Source organism: Trachymyrmex septentrionalis, unplaced genomic scaffold, assembly GCF_001594115.1.
Source record: "Trachymyrmex septentrionalis isolate Tsep2-gDNA-1 unplaced genomic scaffold, Tsep1.0 scaffold73, whole genome shotgun sequence".
Lineage (NCBI taxonomy): Eukaryota > Metazoa > Arthropoda > Insecta > Hymenoptera > Formicidae > Trachymyrmex > Trachymyrmex septentrionalis.
The window spans coordinates 963618-986480 of record NW_017305916.1 but is presented as its reverse complement, the minus strand read 5'-3'; the positions used below and the strand labels follow the sequence as shown (position 1 = coordinate 986480).

Below are 22863 nucleotides of genomic sequence, written 5' to 3'. Positions count from 1 at the left end.
TTTTTTAACACGCTATTATATATAAACTGTAGGTATTCCAAAGTGCAACCAAATAAAATTTAGGAAGCTAGCATAAGAGTGTTGTATATTTATAATAGAATTATCGCTTCCTTCTTTCAAAAGTACATAACTCAAAAAATGAAATTTCTCAGAAAAGGAGAAAAATTATTTTTCGACTTGACAGAGAATTAAATCGAATAATATCGCAAAAAGAATATTATAATTTCTAATTTTTAACATCAAATGTTATTTTTGTCATTTTTATTTCACAAGTTTTAAAAATCTTTTTGAATTGTGACGATTTCGACGATTTTTTATGAAGTTAAGTTACATAGTAAAAAAACATTCATTTTGTACTTGTATTGAAACTCTCTGGTCTTTAAAATTAAAAAAACTTAAACTTAAATTTAAAGAATTTTGTGTCGAATCGTTAACATATCCGAATATTCATCATACTGTGATAATGTTATTTAAATATTTTAAATTAAATTGATATTTAACATTTCTTAGTGTTAAAATAACACGATGAGTAAGTAAACAGAGAGATAACATAAAAATAATATAGTTTTAAAACGGAAATTCTAAGATAACTGAATACAAGGTAAATGTTAATTTTACTGAAGAAATATATTCTTCAATTTGCTTCCTTTGGTCAAAATGTTCTATTTCTTGTATTAATTTTCATTTACTTTCTAACATATTCATTTTGTATTAAATTGATATAAAAATTTGTGGATGGATTGTTTCGAATGCAAAATGTGATAAATGAATAATTACGTAGTTCACCTTTGATGATTGATAGAGTAATGCTCACTTAATTCGTAAGTAAAATTTTGAAAATCTTTTTCGTTTTTTAAACGTTTTTTTTAAATGTGTGTCACTTTTGAAGTAAGGGAGCGTTATAATAAAATTATCATGCTGTCGAAATTATGACGTTACGATAACACCCACTTTGATAAACGTATGATAGAACGTACGATAGAACTAATATAATATTTTGATAAACCCAAATTTTTTTTTACCCAAATATTCTAACATTCAACTTTGATCATTGTATTGTGTTCTACTTGAACGGTCGCAGCTGAAAGGAAATCATTATGTCTCAACTGAACAATAAGACTCTGCTCGATTTCCATATAATTAAGATCGGCTGTTATCATCGTCGCGGCCTTGACTATACGCGCAGAGCTCGACGTAATAAAGTTTAACCGAGGTTGTTATGTTCGATTTGATCGCCCTGCCTTTAGAACCGAGATGACTGTGTACACGTCGATGCATTAAAAATCTTCTTGTTTTTTATGTCGAGCGTTCAGGACAAGAGTAATGTTCAACCACATAAAACTATATAAAACGTTACTAAAGTAAAATAAATCGTAATATAAATTATGATTTACTATACATATAAGACGAGTTTATGTTTAATGTGAACATATTATCGACTGTATCGTAAATTCAATTCATTCTTCCTTCGAAAGCCTCCTATCATGGCAAGAACATCCGTAGATCATTATGTTATCCTGCGACTAGACCTGTCTGTCAAGAAGATCGGTTGATTGATTATCGCGAACGTCTACAAGGGTGTTCGATCCATCTTCAGCGATCAGTTTCTCCTGGCATTCCTAACGGTACTTCTCCTTTTTTTCTGACAATTCCTTCACGGATTACTCTTTTACCCTCCATCTCTTTTCTCAATTCTCGATCGTCTGTATATTTTTATGATGAATCGACAAAAATACGCGTCTTAACGATGGATTGCATTTGCAAAACTGATGAGTTTCTTTGAAATTCACAAATGTGTATTTATATATGTCAATAAATAACGAATGATTACTAACTTAATATTTGGAAATATCCTTTTGACATAAAAAAGACAGCGTTTTATGACTCGACGATTAAAGGTGTGAGGCTAACTGTTCAAGAGAACACAATGGTTGTCAGAAAATATGTTTTTTATAACTATATATATATATATATATATATATATATATATATATAGAGTTTACACACCACACGGATTAGTTTTTAACTACACTGATGAATGGGGTTTTTGTTCACGTTTCGTTATTATTTTGATGAGTGCGCAGTTCGCGACGAGCGTAGCGTTGTCACGACGCGAGATAACGAAAAAAGATTAAAACATGTGGAGTCATGTGAATACATTAAGTATACGACACCGGTATCATTTTCATCGGTAACATCTCGTGTTATTTCATTTTGCTACCGTCCGATTCATTTATCATAGGTAGGCGTTTTTATTTTGATTTATTTTATTTTGACTTCTTAATAAGAAATATTATTCCAATAATTAATTATAAATTAAGAAGCTTTATCAACTGTATACAGATTACATCACGATGAATAATCGTAAAAGTGCACTCGGAGAAAAAGATATATAGCGGTAGCAAACTGTAATATAGGTAATAACTATAAAAGTTTTATGTGTAGAATTGAAGTACACACATACATAGTTGAATAAACTATTTTACAACTATTGTAACATTAATTTAATCCTACGTGATAAAAAATTTGTATAGTCACCTATATACGTATATATTTGCTATTGCTATGTTTTTCTCTGAGTGTAAAAGATTGTTCAATAAATTCTAACTACAGATACAAATTTTTTTCTAGCATGAAATTTTTTTATATTTCGCAAAAAATAACATAAATTTTATGAGAGTGAGAAAGAAGAGAAGAGGAGAAGGAGAGATTAAATTTCTTAATTCTTTCATAAGACCTCATAGAAGGAGTTTTCTCTGGTTTGAACAATGTAAGCGTTATTTATATTTTAAATTATAGTACATTGGCTATGATATTTAATTAATGAAATAATGCCTCTAAATTATTAAATATTATTAATATAAGTAGATTAAGATAATTAAATTTATGAAATACCATCAAACGTTTCAAATTAATACTAAAATGATGATGCTCGATACCATTTAGCTTAACAACATTAACAATATTTTATAGAATTTTACGTTTTATGGCCTTTATCGTCTAATTTCAAGAATTTTATAAACACTTTCGAGATAATCTCTTGTTGTCATAAATTATTAAGTACGTTTAAATTCTAGAAAATTAAAATATTTATTTCGAAAACAAAAGTGTATAGATTCGTATCAGTATTTCTATTAATTTGTTCTATTAATTTTCGGATATAATCGTAATAAACGATCGTTCTGTCGAAATGAACTCGCTGTTACGCATTTGTTAAAGAGTTAACTGAATTTGGTTGCTCCTGTAGACACTCGTGGTGTGCCGGGGGATTTGCGACAATTGGCACCATGTCAGAGGTGAGACGCGGAGGGAAATATAAGAGAGGTGAGTGACGTCGCTGCCAACGGTCATCATCAGATGTCGTCTTGGCCGCGATTCGTTCGCGGCTCGTTCGTGTCTGCCCGTGCAGCTGATACGCTCGTTGGCGACAAGTACAACGTCAGTGAAGTCCGATCGATTCGCTGATCATCACGGATCGACAAATTGGTGTTTGCATGTGACCCTGGTACACGCGCGCGGTAACCGCTATCGAAGCTCACCGAAGCTACGCTCGCGAGTGTTTTTCACGCACGTTCTGGTCGAAGATCGAACCGATCTTTCGTCGCGCGGTCGTCGAGTTCTTTAAATATCTCAATCTGGAGTAGGATCAGTTTTAAACAGCCAAATACGTCGGTCGAAATACGTCGGTCAGCGGCTTTGATCATGCCTGTTCGATACGCGATGTGAAATTGTTGACGTGGAGAGATCGCGGGGAGTGTCACAGGTGTAATTGATTCGACAATCAACGTTATCGGAACGCGAAAGGTATGGCGTTGTTCTCCGGTGGCGGCAGCGGTGCCGGTGGTGGCGGCGGTGGGCCGCCTATTAAACCGGAAGACACCATCCCTTCCAGGCAACGAAGCCTCAAGGATCGGCTGCGAGAAGGAATCACCGGCGGATTCGCTTGGCAGTGAGTATCGCCGGCGTGATTTACGAAATGGAAATTGGCAGGCTTCAATTTTTCATCCGCACGACCCCTCTACTTTGCATCTCTTTGTAGTTTATTTTCTACTCCGCCTTCCTCGTCAGCCGCGCGTTATTTTCTTCCACGCTCTTAAAGAATTTACCTTAGGACGTTATAATAAACGCTACTGATGGTATTATACTGTTAAATGAGCTTTTTTACGTGAAGATGTAAGAATTATAAGATTAGATGAAAACAGAGTAATATATTCTACTATTATATATAGCCCACAGGGGTTTGCAATAAACACAATTAAAGTAAAATAACATATAAATATAAACATAAATAAGGTCTCTCAATCTTAAATAATAAAATAAAAAATAATAAAAGTTTAGATGAGGCTAATGAGTCTTGAGAGAGTTCTAAATGACACGTCATATCATACACGAATTCATATTCAGAAGAACGATACGTATTTAATATACAGTGTAACTTCTTTGTTTAATTGTATATCTGTGAATCGTTATTTTTTTTAGCTTTATTTTTTTCGTTTCCTATTGAGAGTGTAATGCTGCATTTCTGCCAATCTGCAATGGTAGATTGTTTATTTTGTATTCGGTGAGAAAGACTCCAAAGGGAGTTGAAACGTTCGAAATAAAATGAAGATAATCATCAACACCTGAGGATTATCTGCTTCTTCTCCCTCTTCGCTTGTACATCAGCGTATGACTATCATTAGCCTCATCTGAACTTTTATTATTTTTTATTTGATGAATATTATTGCAATATTGTTGGAATGTACTGTATAGTATTTTTCTTATATGTATATATACCAGGGACCCGGAAAGGTTTTTTTCTCGATTCAGTTCCGGTTTAATAAAATAAATGTTCCGGTTTCAGTTTCAGTTGTTTTTTACTAGTAAAGAAAATCGAAACCGTAAAAATTACGGTTTTTTAACGATTTATTTTTCTACTTATTTGATTTATTTTATTTATTCTTTAAATTTGTTCTATTAAGAAGAAAGAAGGGGAGGAGAGAGAGAGAGAGAGAGAGAGAGAGAGAGAGAGAGAGAGAGAGAGAGCGCCTAGTCGAAAAGAGGCGTCAATTGATCACTCTGAATAAAAATTATGTAAACATTATTTTAGACATATTTCTCTCAGTCCTTTTTTACAACTTATTTGATTTCGATTACGGTTCCAGTATTATAAATTATACAAAATTTGGGTACGGTTTTGGTTTCAGTTTACTAAAAAAAAGGGTTTTGAAACGGTTTTCGGTTCCGATTTCGGTTCGGTCCGGGTCCCTTCCAGGTAGCAAGCTACTGTTTATACTACTAGTTTATTAATTTTTAATTAATAAACTAAGATATTTCTCTTGTTTTTTAATTGCAAGAAAATAATGGTTTATTTTGAGAAAAGTGTTTAAAAGAAGCGTTATAAGAAAAGAATTTATATATTGACACGAGAGTATAAAAGTACACACAGAAAAAGATCGTTCTTTTACTGAGAAAAGTGATAATTTAATTTTTTTTTCTCCTTTTAAGTAACGGTTATTTTTAAGAATGTTTTCTTGATAATAATTTTAAAATATACTTATTACAAATTTAGAAAACTCATTATTATATATTTAAAACAAGAATTTATTTTAAATACGATCGTTGTAAATGATATACATAAATATGATGAAAAACGGTCAAAGTTAGATATTATGTTTCGGCGCCTTATCACATTTGTATTATCAACGTCTCAGATCGATGGTGATTAATATCCGAATGTTTCGACGCACAGTTACATCTGAGATAATTAAATTTAAATTAAGATTATATATTGTATTCATAACATTTAACTTTGACCGATCGTTGGCGTTCTTTATCATATTTATGTAAGAATTTATTTTCTTTTGAAGAATATTATAAATTGATTGAAGGACCGATTTTATATAACAAGTATATCGAATATGTTTTAATTTAATACTAATCTGGATTGAAGTATTAAACTTATTAGGATTCAGAATACATTTTGAATAAATTTAATGTTTGCAGTGAACTTACGATAGAGTTGCGGATATAGGAACTTTTGAAATATTTGAAACAAGTACTTATGTATAGTTTGTCTTTTTCTGTGTGTACGTTTTGAAAATTATGTTATCGTAAATTTATCTTTCAGCTTTTTTTTTCTTTAGTAATGTAAGTCTTGTGGATTTTGCCAAACAGGATTTCGAGAGAGTAACAAAGTTGTTCGAGAGAGATCTCGTTTGCGCTAGGTAGTTCTGTGCGTCATATTATTCTTGTTTAAAACTTGTGCACATTTTTCTAGTTGAGTAAATCTTATTTTGCATTTAACTAAAATGTTTTGTGATGCATTTAATATTTAATATGCAAATTTTGCAACGCAGTATATTGTGTCATACAAACTGTAATTGTGATTATTTAATGTCGCGCGATTGTTCGCACGATGTTGCGGGCGGAAATTGAGTTAATATTGTAGAAAGCTTCATGAACTGGGCGCAGAAGTTTTGCACGGGAATTTTTTTTCTTCGAAACGTACTTGATTCGGTGTATGGCGCGTGTTACATTATGAAGTAAGGATTATCGATCATTTTAATAAATGAGCGGCGTGAAACCGCCATTACCATAAGACCGGATAAGCCGGACACTGTATAGTATAAAATATACCCAGCAGATGGCGGTCGTAGGTACTCTGATTATTATCCACTTTTATAATACATTATCATATCAGCTCTTTTCAGAAAAAAATGCTGATAATTGATGGATATATGGGCGTTCCCTATTGAAGCGTTTTAAACAGTAACACAAAAAAATCTTATTTCAAGTCGGCACGTCATGGGCGACTTTTTTTTTTATCGCAATTTTAATTTCGGTGTTGGAGAGATTTATGTAATAATTATAATACTAATTATATATTCGCTTGAAATTGTCAGAATGTCATGGGAATTTCTTCCAATCTCTTTGTCGGGCAAGTATTGCCGTAGCGGTGGCGTGGCCTCAGACTAATGATTTATCCGCTGGGCCTGCGATTATCCGACTCGCGCGAGCAATTCGTTATCCAATCTTTCGTGATTCCGATTTCATCCTTTTTTTGCCATATTAAATGAGAGGGAAAGTTATTAAATAGCCATCACCTATATAATGGCCGACGAACTCGCCAACTCGTTCCTCTGCACGACCCTGACCCCTCGTTCGCCGTTGGGCCAGCTTCACGTCCGACACTATAAATTATCCCGTGCTCGAGTTCTCCAGGTTCGTGTTTGTTTGCTTTATCGCCGGACCAGTGCGCATTTTTTCATCCTCGCTGTCTTCCGCAGCAGTTTCCACTTTACGGAGCACCGAATTTATTTTTCCACTTCGAAATTCCGCGCGATGGATGGATCAATCGAACGATTCGCACTCACGTTGTCTATTTTGTTATTTCTGCATGTTGATTAATACAAGGGTTGAATAATTGAAATTTCTCTGTGGAGTAGCTCATATATCTTTCTTATTTCATTTCTACATTGACTATTGCTTGGATATTCTTGCATCAAATTAAAGCTGTCTTTTAAAAATCACCTGGTATTGTAGCATTAACTCTTTACGATCTGAATTATTTTTACTAATAAGCGAAATATATTCTTAATTTAATTAGACGATTAAATTAAATATGAAGGACTCTTATTATTTGGAGGAATTTATATATTTAAAAAAAGCATAGCTTGATGAAAAAACTGAAAAGTTAAAAAGTTAATGTTGTACACTGAAAGAAATATTTGGTACGTTTAATCATTTATTTTATTGATATACGATTAACGAAAATTTCTTTACTTTCATTTAAAAGATGTTATTCTAATCAAAATTTGATTGTTTTAATCAATGAAAATTTGAATAGGTTTAATTTCTAGAAAAAATCATTAGACAAAAGATTCCGCACTAATTGGAAAATTTGATATTGATGAAATGAATTAGATGTCATGTAATGTGGGGTGAACAGAAGATGTCATAGACAGAAGGCTCAATAATGAATAGGTTCCGAGCTAGTGTATCAAAGGTATAAAGCTTGTGTTCACATCAGCACATATAACTGAAAAGTTATCCATTATTTGAGCCTTGTGTCTATGACATCTTCCGTTCTCCATACTCTAAGTTATATTATACATGAAAACTAACTCATTTCATCAAAACTCAATTTTCTATATAATTAGTGCGGAGTCTTTTGCCCGATTCTTTTTTAGGACGATTTCAAATCATCTTTTATTATGACAAAATTAGCAATAAATGACATACACACGTGAGATTATGGAATAATAAACGAGAAAGTAAATTCATCAATATTTATGATACTGCAGCATTAACCTTTCCCAATCTTTTTATTGAGCTATATCTTTCGAATAACTTCCATTTACTACAATACATTATAAGCTACATTATATATAAAAATTAACTTATTTCTAATTATATGTCACCGAGATTCAATTTTCTATATAATCAGTACGAGGTACTTTACCTTTAACGTGAAGATGTAATAGATATTTCTTTTTCTTTATTAAAAATATTAATATTTTATTAATATTGTTTTCCGTTATTACACGTTACCATCGATTTCAACGCATATGGTGCAATAAACTGCAGATATAGCGGCACATTAGCCGCTTGTAATACATGTTATGGATTTCCGAATCGTGTCATGGATGCGACAGATACATTGGGAACAGACGACCAAAGACGTCACTTCCATATCCGGTATATGTATAATTTCGATATCAACGATACAGCCACTTTGTATAGACGTTACCTATACGACGCATACGTCGTATAAATAGAGATACTCGATAGGTATATAGGTAGAACAATTCGGCGTGTCGTTTAGCACGGAATAATTATCCGATGTCCTAATTTCACTTTTTGACATATACACGCGTTGAAGGTGGATTATCGCACATTTAGAGTGTCTAAAAATACGAAAGATTTTTTTTATTTTTTGATCGTTTTATTGATAAGCTTATATTAGTAATTCTCAAGATTTTAGAAATGACAATATTTATATTAAAGGCGTCTACTTAGATGGCATTTTTAATTCCAGGATTTAAACATATACTTTGCATATTTGAATTTATTACTGATAATTGATATTATGTCACATGTGTCGCGTGTGAGTCATTTGGAACAAGAATAGCGTAGGTTTTATAATATATAAAGTTTATTTTATTATATAATTTTATACTCAAAGAACAATTTTATGAGCTTACATCATTCGTGCTTCGAATAATTCATCATATAAACTGCATATATGCAGTTATGAAATATGAATGCTGTAAGAAAAAGTTTCGCTACTTTTCTACGTCGCTTTTTGTGATTTATTTCAGCTATTAATACCTTACTTTTGATAGTTATTAGTTCTTTTGAATGAATCAATCATAACGTGAGGTGCGTCAAAGCAAATATATTGCAGTTGTCATATTTTTTATTTTTTAGGAGAAAGGAAAAATTTATTTTAATTATCATTAAAAAAATTTTACAAAAAATTATCTCTATTAAAGATATTAGTAATCAACCTCTATAAAAATTGTTAATTACATTTTCATTAAAGAAAATTGTTAATGTAGTTAAAATTTCGGAACATTTCAAGTCCAAGTAAAAGTATAAATGAAAATATTGTAAGTTTTATATATAGTATTTATTTATAGTAACTAAAGGTGAAAAGACAACATAACGCATTTACACAATTTTATAATTTACACTTGTACTTTTAATTTACACAATGTACTTACAATTTACTTACTTTAGCACTTACAAGATACACTATCTTGTGACACGCTTCATATATGTACCTACACTTTTCCGGAAATTATAATTTTTTATGACCAGATAAATGATTTTTTTGTCATAGGAATTTATAATTTTTGAGGAAACATAGCTATAATTACTAAAAAATATAAAATGCCTATTACGATCGAAGTTTGATTTTTATTGTTTTAAATAATTCAATTTTGAATTACTAATATACACTATATATGTACTTGCATATATATGATTGTGTTTCTCATATATGCGGTCTAAAATAAAGATTTTTAATATTGTTTATAGCTATAATTATTTAGGCATATAAAAGAATTGAAACTATCTTTTCTCACGGACACTTGATATTGTCATACACGGAACGAACGATTTTGCTGTAATATTTAGAAATATAGCTACAAATCTTACTTACAAATCTAGAAAAAAAATTTAATTAGACTATCAAAATATTATGTGGAAAACTCAAGCAATGATGAGCAATACTGCAAAAGAATTTGACATTCTAGCAATCAGCTTGAGCGTTCTATATCATTTTGATAGTCCAATAAAATTTATTTTTAGATCTGTATGTAGCTAAATTTTTAGATATATCTCAGCAAAATCGTTTTTTCCGTGTACGCTTTTAGCGAAAAGTCCCTCGCCAACCGTAGAAAAAGCTTACTATACCTGGCCATCAAGGTCACGGCCAATATCGAGTTCAGATCGGTAACGAACCATCGATTGTTCCGGTAGGTCGCTCTTATATCGAGAGAAAACAAAGGAGCAGCCGACGCCGCCCCTTTATGTGAGGATGCACTCGCATGTATGCATAGTGGCAGCGGCGGCTGGGATGTGCCACCGCATCTATTGTTATCGAGTTGCCGTCTGCTATCGGATACATATGTGCACGCGTATGTACTTATCGTGCATACATACCGGCATACACATGTATTCACATATACACAGACGTATGCAAGATGACCGCAAATTTAGATCGCATTCCCGAGGTCTCTTCACCTTCGGAAACGGTTCGGCCGACCTGTCTGGAAATATCGTCATCCTGTGACACTTTCGTCACTGTAAACTATTCCTGTGAAATAATTACGATATTAAGAGAAGACTGAGGGAAACATGCACCTCGAAATTTTATCGCGAAATATCTCACTTTTCTCCTGTGTTTCACATTTAAACCAATTATTTTTCTTCCCAATGAAATTCGCATAGTTTTTATTTCTAACGAACGTTTAAAGTTATGATGCGAACGAATTATTCATTTTGCGGTTATTTCATTAGAATTAGTTCTTCACCTCGCTTCATATTATTATCTCATTATTATTCAAAGGTAAATAATCTCATTATAAACGTTATTTATAATGCTATCTTTATAAAATTCCTCGAAGCCGTCGATCTTTTTGCCTGAACGAAAAATATTTATGCTAAAAAGAAAAGAATTATTTTTCCGTGGAAATTAGAAGTATAGCTAAATATATTTCTTAATATTCGAAAGATCGATTTAATCGCATATATTCTTAAAGATTTTCATCATAAATTATATATAATCCCGAGCTTAAGATATTCTCGTCTGAAGCACGTTTACGGAATTACGATGCGGATACGTGTCCAAGATCCCTGCGAGCTAGAAGATTCTCTGCAGGCTTTTTCTGCGCATGAAGTCCGAGATACGTCAGATGGCAACTGTAAGAAATGCATAGCCGCGTAAGCTGGTGGAAGTTTCCTGATGAAATTATCGGGTGCGCGTTCATTTCTGTACTTCCTGTTCGAACGTTTCTCCAAGCTGGAATCGACCGGCACGAGGAATCGATTTACTGAGGGACAGAACGAAGGATATGACGTCGCCGTATCCTACTTACCTATTTCGAACAAATTCTCCGGGAATCCACCTTGAGCATTAAGCGCGCCGTAAGACATTTCAGAGATGTCACGTAGGTACTTAAAAACTTATTGCTAACTGCACTTAGTGTCGTGAATTTTCGCGCTGAATGTCTCGATCGACTTTATGCCGAAACTTATGTAAATACGTTTACACGGCGTGATTTTTAGTATCCGAAAATACGTTTCATAAATATTTCAGAGTTCTGATTTTCTTCCGTATATATTTATTAAGCTAACTCTCTTACCCGCTTTACAGTTTATTTATTATATTTTATTTTTCAAAGCGATTTTTTTACAAGTCTCTTTACTTATAAAAAATTGTCTCATGCAGATTTTTGAAATTAGTTACTGTCGGATGTATGATATTTCGTTTTACATTGTGTGTGACACCGTGCGTGAAATAATTTCCGAAGGGTATGCTCGTCCGCGTCATGAATCTGCGTTACAGTATTGTATCTCAAAATGTAAGAGAAAAAAGGCGAAATAATCGGTGTTCTTGACTCAAGGAACAAGTTCGCCCGCGCGCCATTAGGTAGATACTCTCTTCAGAAATCTCTTACGACGAGGTCATCGGGTAAATGGGTCAAGTAGGTTTACAAGCACTCACCGCGTGTATTTAGGTATGCAGATTGCACGAGGCAATCGCGTTTGTGAAGCATCACTGTGCACGCGCTTGTATTACGTCCATTTACGAATTTACGCCTGGCTTTACTTAACTCCGCTAATGGCGACCTGCGTTATCGCGGCCAACATACGAGTCAAAGGGATATGTTTAACGTGATTCAATGTAAATCAGCGGAATGTTCAAAGTGAATCACGGCAACATTGAAGCGTATTAACGTGCATAAAGCGCGTGAAAAGTATCCAGTAGCTTTTAAATCCATCTCGTTGATTTAATATCTTTATATTTATCCTAAATTTTTTTAATTTTTCTTCGATAACGTTTAATATAAAAGATTAAATAATTCATACCTTAGTTTAAAGTTTTAATTAAAAAAGAAAATTATTTTGACGAATTATAAAATAATTCGCACACTTTTTCTAGAAAACTATTTATTCTACTGAGAGCGAAACATTATTTCTCTTGAGATAGTGAGCTTTACAGTAACAAGATCAATTACGAACAGGAAGTTTGAAATTAAAATGTGATTATTACGTTCACATCAATAAGATCGTAGACGTAATCAAGAAATTGTCGAGATCTCTTTTCATCTTGCGATACGTATATAGACGACAATGAATCTCCGAGTGTATTTACAAGCAAACAGATAGCTTGAAAACTCTGTTCCGTATTACGTAAAACGGTGCTCGCACGGGACAAATAACAGTCGGGCATGATTAGATTAATTGGACGTATTAAACTAGTTTAGACGCGAAGCATGCACGTCTCTTCTTTAGTGCGCATAATCTACAACATCGTAAAATCACACATGTGCGTATGCGCATCGCATTGCGTAGCTTCATGTTGAGTTATCCTCGCGAAATGATCTTAGCGTTGCATAAACAGCCTACCTTGTTTATACAAAAACTACAAGCAATGGATGTGGATTGTGTAGTTATTAAATTTATTTATAGTCAAAGGAGAGAGAGAGAGAGAGATGAGGAGAAAGAGATGAGGAAGTTCATAACTCATTAATATTTAATTTATTATTACCTTATTACCTTATTGCTCAATCATTGCTCTCACGACTATCAAAAATTTCGCAACGAAGACGCACGATTGATCCCTTAAGGAAGGTCGTTTCTGTCATTTAGTCGATTTAGCTGGTCAGTGGAGGACTTTGTTCAAGGATCTGTAGAGTGGACGTACTTGCTCTGCTCTCGCTTGTGCTTTGTTATATTATTAACTTTCGAAACATCTCGACCTCCACCTCGTCGGGGCGTCGGCGTCGGCCTTCTTCTTGTCACACGGCAGCGACGCCCGTCGTCAACATGATACTTCATCTCTTGACGTCTCGGCAAAAAAATTATTGAAAGAGTAATGTCCGCCGTATGTCCTCGTATTTTATCAAGTCACTTGAGGAGACGGCAAGGAAGCATAGACGCGCTGTAGATCTGGCGCTCACGGAAAAGAGAGCTCATGCGAGCGAAAGTATAACTCTCGTGCATGAAGCGTGCCAAGGTTACTTATAATTTAATAAATTGTGCATGTGAACATGGTGAAAATTATTTTATTGTAAAATAATTGAAATGATATGTAAGTGATATTATACTGTTATAATATATTACATTATCATATCTTGTTTAGACGATCTGAAGTTCATCAGAATTCAGAATTCTAGGATTCTATTCGTTGGAATAAACCCTACTTATAAATTTATGTGTTTGTATTATTATATAAACACATTTCATAACGCTCAAAACAAGGCTCAAAATATATAAAATATATAAAAAAAACATAGCAAGGAAATTATAAATAGAATTTTATTTTGAAATATGACACGAGCCAGAGATTTTAATTTTACGTTATAAATCATAGACCGAGGATCAAAATATTCAATAGAAAAAGTTCAACAGATGACAAAAGTATGACTTGACTATGTTAAAATACACCGATATGTTGCTGAGCTTTTATTTAAGTCCAGCCGTCAACGATTTGCGAACTTATGTGAAATATTCTCATTGTTGAATAACAGAGCGTCTTTCTTGTCTTGTTCGCAATGTGGAAAATTGAACTCGATCTAATTATACCAGTTTCAATTTCTGGTCAAGACACGATCGCTCGCGTTCACCATTCAATGGACGTGTTTCTATCAGTTTTCTTCCCCGCCCTAATCGAGTACGCTCTGGTGCTCCTGAATTTCGTTAGAGATTGTAAAAAGCGACGGAATGTCCCGAAGGATAATCCCTCGGCCATAGACTATTTTACTGTCGCGTGTAAAAAGTGTCACGCACGGAAATCACTTCTCTCTGCTTTTACGATAAACCATTTTATTAGCCTGTTGACACATCAGTGCACGTGCTTTTTCTTCACAAATACCTATATGATTAGCTATCTTCTAAAAGTATTTTTAATTCTATTTCATGCAAACTATTTAATATATAATCACTTAAAAAGAAATGTACATTGCAAAAATAATCTTATTTTTTTAAAGTAGGATGAATTATATTTTGATAAGTATATGTATAACGTATTATACATACACTGTAAAAAATAAAATGTTAATTTTAACTTAAAGATTTAACTTAACATACAGTGGACTTTCTGAGATATGCAAAAATGTTAAAATTAAAACAATGTTCACTTTAACATTTTTGCGTGTCTCAGAAAGTTCACTAAATGTCTTTAAATTAAAGTAAACATTTTATTTTTTACAGTGTATTATTTATATACGTATATGTGTGGTATGGCAACAAAGTTTGGTGAATGTTATGATAGAACAAACACCACATTTAATTAATACATAAATGACTTTAACGTCCTTCGAAGTAATCTCTTCTAGAGACAATACACTTTTGACAATGTTCGTATAACTTGCGGAAACTCTGTGAAAAGTCATCTTTGGATATCGTCTTAAGTCTTGTCACAGAGTCTCAAGTAGAACACAGAAGTCATAATACCATAAGGATATATATATATATATATATATATATATCCTTATATATATATATAAGTATATTTATCCAATATAAAACATTTGGTACATAATCGAATAACAAAATTGCTGCCGATAACTTTGTACGAGACTTGAATCTACATTTGGCTTATATGGATCTTTGAGATAAAATATTTATATACATTATATGTATATGTGTAAGACTTTATCTCTAAATCCATGTAGTATAAATGTAAAATTTTGGTCACGCGTTATCCTCGTTATTTTGTTGCTTGGTCGTGTTTCAAATTTTCTATATTGGACAGCGTGAAAATTGAGAACGCTGGAAAATGTTTGTACACAATACGTGTATACGAGATCGTAATCTTTAGAATGTACAACTAACTGCAGTGGGATAGCGACATATTATGCTACACATACGTTTGCATAAAATTGTTGTTTCTCGCGGACAAAGCATTCTTATATAGGCCTAACAAAACTAACAAAACTGCGTAATTAGTCGGCCATTGTTAACGGCACATTCCCGCACGAATAATTCTACTGTAATTAAAATTTTCATGCACAACGCAATATATATAATAATACAAATATATAATGAATATATCTTATTAACGTTGCATTACAGTTTATAATGAATATATAATAATGCTACGGACACAATTAAATATTCTACAGTAAATAAACAAATCCGTGAAATTTTAATTACACACAAATAATGCGTTCGTAGAACAGTTCGTTTTTAATTTAAAGGACTCCGTATTAATTATACGGAAAATTGGATCTCGATGAAATGAGCTGGTTTTTACGTTGTAACTTGTAATGTGGCGAACAAAAAAAATGTGATATACACATGACCCAAATGATGGATAGTTCTTCAAATATTAGAAGCGTAAAACTCACTGTAACTCAAGAACTATCCATTATTTGAGCCATGTGTGTAGAACATTTTTTGTTCATCACATTATTATTAGCTACAATTTAACATGTGTGAAAACCAACTCATTTCGCCGGAATTCAATTATCCGTATAATTAGTGCGGGTCTCCTCTATGAATGTAAACGTGCAGTTTGCTTGACGAGAATTCTTGCATAATAATTCGAAATGCGCGAAGGAATTTCATTCAATGCGCCTTTGACGGCAAGAGCGCATCTGTCGTTATCAACTAGTGCATTACTGTCCGATAAATGTGCAGATGTATACATGTATACGGGAACGTATTCGATTCTGCTGCGGCTTTCGGCGGTAGACTGTTTTCGAATACAAGGAGTCGCTACCGTAAATGCAGTCGCTTATCTCGTTTTGTAACATAGATGGGCCGCTTTTGAGGCCTTCATGAATTCTAGCGACATTTCACCGTTGATTGGCCGGAAGTCGATGAGATCCTGCGGCGTTTAAGTCACGATTGAGCCTCATTGAGGTCGAGTACTCGACCTAACATTGAACTCTAGACAAAAGCGATCGATATCGTTATATGATTTGAGAACGCGTTGGTCGGGATGGTTGAAGTTTATTACTCTGCGCTATCTTCTCCTTCATATATTTAATATCTTTTTTAATTTTAATCTTTCTTAAATTAATGTCTTTTATCGCGCTCTTAACACTGCGTCTTTAATAAAAATATTGTATTAAAGTATAATTATAATGTTATTTATATAATAAGAATAGAATGAAATATAAATAATTTAAAAATAATCTTTTATATATAAATATAATTATATACTATTGTGAGTTATTATTAAAATGAGGATTATTAAAATGATTAACCGTGAATAATCGCTTTCAACCTCGATAGAAATCTCGAATAGCGTTGTTTTATTGTATTGAGATGAGCGGGGGCAAGTTACGGTGCTCGGTTGACGTCTTGCAATTCGCAATGAACTCTTATATAAGTGAGTTAAGGACGCAGCCAACACTGATATGACGGAAACGTTTAGATCCTATCTACTAGTCGAACGATGCAAGATCTCTTTTACGATGGTCTAATCGTTTAACGAAGGTAATTAGTCTTGTTAAAGCACGTCCGAATTGTTGTCGTATACGTGACGTGCGATTGATTTTACAAAGACGAATACAAATTCTTTCCGACATGTGAATTTATCAAAGCGATAAGATATCTGTGATATTAAGACGCATTTTTTTTTGAATGATAAAAATATATAATGATTTATACATAACATCTGTAATCTATTATATAAATTATTTATATGCACGATAAATATCCTCTCACTTTGTGAGAGAACTAAAATAAATAATTTCATAATATAAATTTTACAAATATTGTTGTTGAAAAACGTATTTGTGCGTAATTAAGATAAATGGAAGGAATATTAAAGCGTAAAAAAAGATCGAGTGCTAAGAGGATTGTAAACTTGAAATTAAAATAAATTTGACTGCAGCAATTCTTCTTGAAATACAAGTTTATTACCTCTGACTGATAAGTCGACATTCTTTTCGCGTTACTCCTCTCGCTTCTGTCTTCGTGACTTAACGATGCGACGCAATTAACGCGGCACGCACATGTTCGCGACGCGAGCGCAAATGGCATGCAGTGCGAGCTGCGACGTATGCTGCATATAATGATACGCACACACATGAACGCAGGCGTACACATACCGAACGTGCAGCTGCATAATTCGCTGATATTGTCGAACGCGCCAATTCGCAAATGTCGCGAGCTCACAAACAAATTGAACGCGCCCTCGTGCGTGATCCGCTCACGTCCGTGAACTTGTGACAAAAGAGATGGGATGATGGAAAAGTATACATACAATGCACGCAAGAGATCGTAGCGAATAGATATTATAATAAGCGGGATTGTGCGTTATAAAAAATAAAATGTTAATTTCAATTTAATCACTCACAGTGGACTTTCTGAGATATGCAAAAAATGTTAAAATTAAAACAAAAATGTGTTAATTTTAACATGTCTCAGAAAGTCCATTATACGTCTCTAAGTTAAAATTAACATTTTATTGTTTACAGTGTATTATGTAATAGTCAGATAATTTATTGCACTTTGAGAAACCACAGCTGGCTCCTTGGATTTCTTGTACCATATTTGTGGTTGCCTTTTTAGTCAGAAATATATCATGTGTACATGGAAAATCAATTCAGAATTAAAATATTAGGAAATGTTTTAAACGTTATTTTTTTATCTTACACGGAAAAAACGGCTACGGTTATCACGATCAAAGTCGCCCATTAATATAGTTTTTGGTTATACGATGATATAATATGATTGTGATAATCGTAAGATTGACATATCATGGTTATGGTTGTTAAGATGCTCATCTTACGGTTACCACAACCAAATATTATCGATGGGTGAAAATTATCATTATTTCTAGTTATGATAACCATAGCATTTTTTCTGTGTGTAATAACAGAGTTGACAAACCACAAAATTTGTGTGTACACAAAATTTATTTTTCTTTAAAAGATACAAAAATACTAATTGAAAGACACATTGAAGGAAAAATTTTTGCTATTTGTAATTATAATTGTATTACTATAATTATGATTATGACTACTGTGATATTAATAATAATATATGTATATTTCTATCAACCAGTATATATAGTTGGCACCGAAAATGATTATAATTATAATGATTATAATTGTAAAAATAGTTAAAATTACATAAAAAATAATTTAAATAACTAATTATATCAGTCATTTTGGGGGGACAACCATGGTATAATCATAATTATAATAATATGTAATTATAGTTACAAATACCAAAAATTTTTCTGTCACTGCATTATTTAATTAAATTAAAGGAATACTTGAAAACAGTATAAAAAAGGATCAAATTCACAATTGCATATTGCTGCAAAAAATGATTGCAGAACAATGTTTAGAAAAAGCGTTTTAAAGCATGAAACCTCAACTTTCGAATGCGTTAAACCTCGTGTCTCCGCAAAGATTTTGCTACAAACGGCACTAATTTAAAACAAACCATGAAAAATTGAAAAATAAATTTCAACTTTGATGACTTGTAAATTTTTTCTATAAATTTCTTCAATTGTATCGTAAAATATAACACTTTCTCTTAAAAAAAAACTTTTCTATTCGTTATCCTATGATTTTTTTTCACTGAGTTATGACGCTTTAAAGTGAGTTGTGTATTTTTAGGTTTTTTTCTTACGTTCATCATTTAACAATGCTATTATATTAATACTGATAATTTGTGACAACTTTACGACAGTTAAAATTTTAATTACCACAAAGTTGTAACGAATTGTCACAAATTTATTGTCGTAAAGTCATAAATTATCGAATGATGAATGCATGTACATTTGCAATATTTACGCGCTTAGTAAATTTAGAGAAGTAAAATCTTTAGATTGAAAGTGCTTCCATTTTTGTCAATGCTAAGACAATATTTTATAAATGTGCAGGCAATTTAAATTGTTGTGGCAGAATTCCGGTGCAATGCGACGCGTAGTGACGGCAGACTCAGGTTTTTAGAGAAAAGATCAGAAAATGCACTATTTACTTTAAATCGTTATAACTTTGTAGAACAAAATTATAGAATAATGATTAAAAAAGTATTTTAAAGAGGAAATTGTTATATTTCACATTATAATTAAACAAATTTGCAGGAAAAATGTTGTTCTTTCTATCATAAAAGTTAAAGTTTATTCTTAAATTTGTTAAAGTTCATTTTAAATCAGAGTGCCATTTGTAGTAAAATCCTTGCAGAGACATTCGAAAGTTAAGCTTTCATGCTTTAAAACACTTTTTTAAACATCGCTCTGCGATCATTTCTCGCAAAGATACGTAATTTTGAATTGATCCTTTTTATCGCTGATTTTAAGCGATCCTTTAATATTGTTGTGTTACTTACTATGATTTAGCAATTTGATTTTTATTTAAACAAGTCATCTTTCGGTGAAATTACGCGCACGAGGTTCGTTGCTACGTTTATCTATACATATATGTAATAGTATCACGTATGTCTTATGTTAAGTTAACAGCGTGGTGAAGGATTGTTCCTTTATTTATTGAGAAAATACGAATACGAAACGGGGTGACGTGAACTGAATCGCGCTATAAATAAAATATAAGTTACGGTGAGTTGCATCATGGTGCTGACTCCGCCGAGAGGCTAGCAAAGATTTAGCATGGACAAAGATTAAAATTTATAAAACGTACATCATTTCAACATTTCCAATTCGCGAAATCGAAATTGCTGACGCGCCATGGTTTTTTTTTTCTCGCGAAATCACGAATCGAAGCGCTGCAATTTTGATCTTAGTAAACTAGAACCACCGCATAATTTGACTTTGAGAGCATTTTATACGGACAAATGGAGGATTCAATAGGGACGAGTCAGCTGATGAAAAATATATAGACGGCTGTCAATCAATGATCCATAAATTAATTCGATCACGTTGCTGACAATCTCATTTCCTTCTTTCGCAGCACGTCAAATATAAAGATGATCGGTTGGCGGATAACAGCCTGTCATAATACAGTTTTAACAATAACGCAGCTGCATGCGGACGTGTGTTGCACATATGCGGACGCGCGGCTCGTTCGATTTTGCTTCCATTGAACGAGCGCGACGTATCCTTGAAACTGACATGCTCCAATTTCTCATCGCAAGTGTGCCATTGCAGTCCGCCAAAAATAGTTCTTACGAAGACTGCTCGTTATCGGGACAATTTTGAGAACGAACCGCGCGCTATCTCAACAGGATGCACCAAAGGGGATGTCGGGTCGACATTTCTTGTAGAAATGCCTCTGGAATGCGGTTATTCTTGAGCGAGTTGGACCGGTTCGACGTACTGCCGGTCCTACGTCTTTGATTTTCCGCTTTTTTATATATCTCTCCCTCCTTCAGTATCTCCGTTATCTATCTTTTCCTTACGCGCACAATCTCGAATATCAATCTTTCTTTTTAATTTTTGTACATTTCATTCACTCTCTTCCTGTTTTATTACTGTATTATTTTCATTCTACGCAATCTATATTGTTTCAGTATTACTTTATTATTTCTTTAATTTGGACATATTATTTAGATAAGGAAAGAAAATAGTAAAAAAAAACGAGCGAAAATGTAAGGAAGACACATTTAGTCTTAAATAAATGACTGAAAAATGAATAAAAGTGTAAATAAAAAATAATAAATTAGTACAGACATTTCGTTAATTTATTATTCTCACCTTTATTCATTTCGTAGTCATCAATATATTATTGAGAATAATTTTATATTTTCGCTCGTATCTTTTTTTGACTATTTTCTTTCCTTATCTGAATAATATTTGAATTAAAGAAATAATATTGAACCAATATAGATTGCGCAGAACGAAAATAATATAAAACAGGAAAAGAGTGAGCCAAATGTAGAGATTAAAAAAAGAGAGTGATATCCGAGATTCTAACCTTATCTTGTATTTTACATTATTTTCTTTTCTTATTTACATTTGCCTTTATCGAGTTTGATTTACTAGTTGTCACATTATTCAGATTTTCGTTTTATTAAATTTATTATTGCAGTATTATTTTATATTTGTTATCGCATTTAAAAGAAATTGTTCCTAATAAATCTATTTTTCTTCTCTTACTTTGTCCCTCCCCCCTCCCCCCTCTTTCATCCTCCTTTTTCTACTCTTTTCTTTGTTTCGTTTTGCAAAGAAAAATAAAACAAAGATATCCGCATTTCATCGGTTGAAGATGGTCTAAAAGAAAAATGCATTTTCATCTCGACTTCAAAGTGGATTTTTCTGCGAAAAAGGCATTTTCCTATACCGTTGCTTTCATTCGGAAAATACCGATTTTCAGTTGATTTTTCATTGATGATTCTCGATTCGTCGGCCAAGTACAATAAACGTGATCACGAATTTTATTCGGAATGAACATGAACCATATGTAGTTACGGTAAATGTGGCTTACGTTTTATCTGAAGCAGGTACGATTGGAGCATTCCGATTCTTTCGTCGAATTCTAATTTCAATTAGAACAAATTATGTGCACCGAGTGATTATTTAGTCACCTATTATATTTGAGATCGCAGATACGTATGTGCGGATGTTTTGGACTATTTATCGTATAGGGGTACATAAACGAATTTCGCTGATGCGATAATCGCGTGCAGTGTTGCATGCGCTGATTTTGTTTCCGCAGGAATTAAATATAATTACAATGCGTTTTACCGCACACGATATCGCATGCGGTTAACACGGGTTAATGCGGGATGAAATTATAATGTAAACTAATATTAGTAGTTAGACTCTACTTAGGTGTTAAAAGAGGAGTTAGAATCTGAGATTTCTATTATCTCTTCTGGGCTGCATGATGAGCTATTTAGTAATTAATAAATATGATTTTATAACAAAGAAGATAGAAATCTTAAAAAAGAAAGAAAAGGAAGAGAGGAGAGAGGGAGGACACTAAGAAATGTGTTAAATATCAATTTAATACGAAAAATATTTAAATAACACAATTACATTATGTTAAATTGATACTTGATTATGTAAAAATTTAACACAAAATTTTTACAAGACAAATTTTTCAATGGATCGTCCAACACAAATACAAAATGTTTTTTACTGTGAAGACAAGGAAAATTAATTGTATATTATTAAAAAATTTAATTTCTGTTAGTACTTAGTAAGGCTTATTTAGCTTTCCTAGTATTAAACGAAGTAATTGAAAACAGTATGATATTTTAGAATGATTTTTTGATATTACA

The 22863-nt window shown here is 32.6% G+C and overlaps 1 protein-coding gene across 2 annotated transcripts in view; it reads left to right on the top strand.

Moving 5' to 3' along the window:
* LOC108753883 (TLD domain-containing protein 2) overlaps positions 1-22863 on the top strand; it is a 150749-nt gene that overhangs the window by 24378 nt on the left and 103508 nt on the right. The window contains exon 1 of one of the 2 annotated variants that reach the window (XM_018495831.1): positions 3352-3949. The exons of the other annotated variant lie outside the window; for it this stretch is intronic. Within the exon in view, the coding sequence (XP_018351333.1) occupies positions 3807-3949 (143 nt within the window). The 5' untranslated portion in view covers positions 3352-3806. Of the gene's footprint in view, positions 1-3351; positions 3950-22863 lie in introns of those variants that run through there. 2 annotated transcript variants of the gene reach the window in all.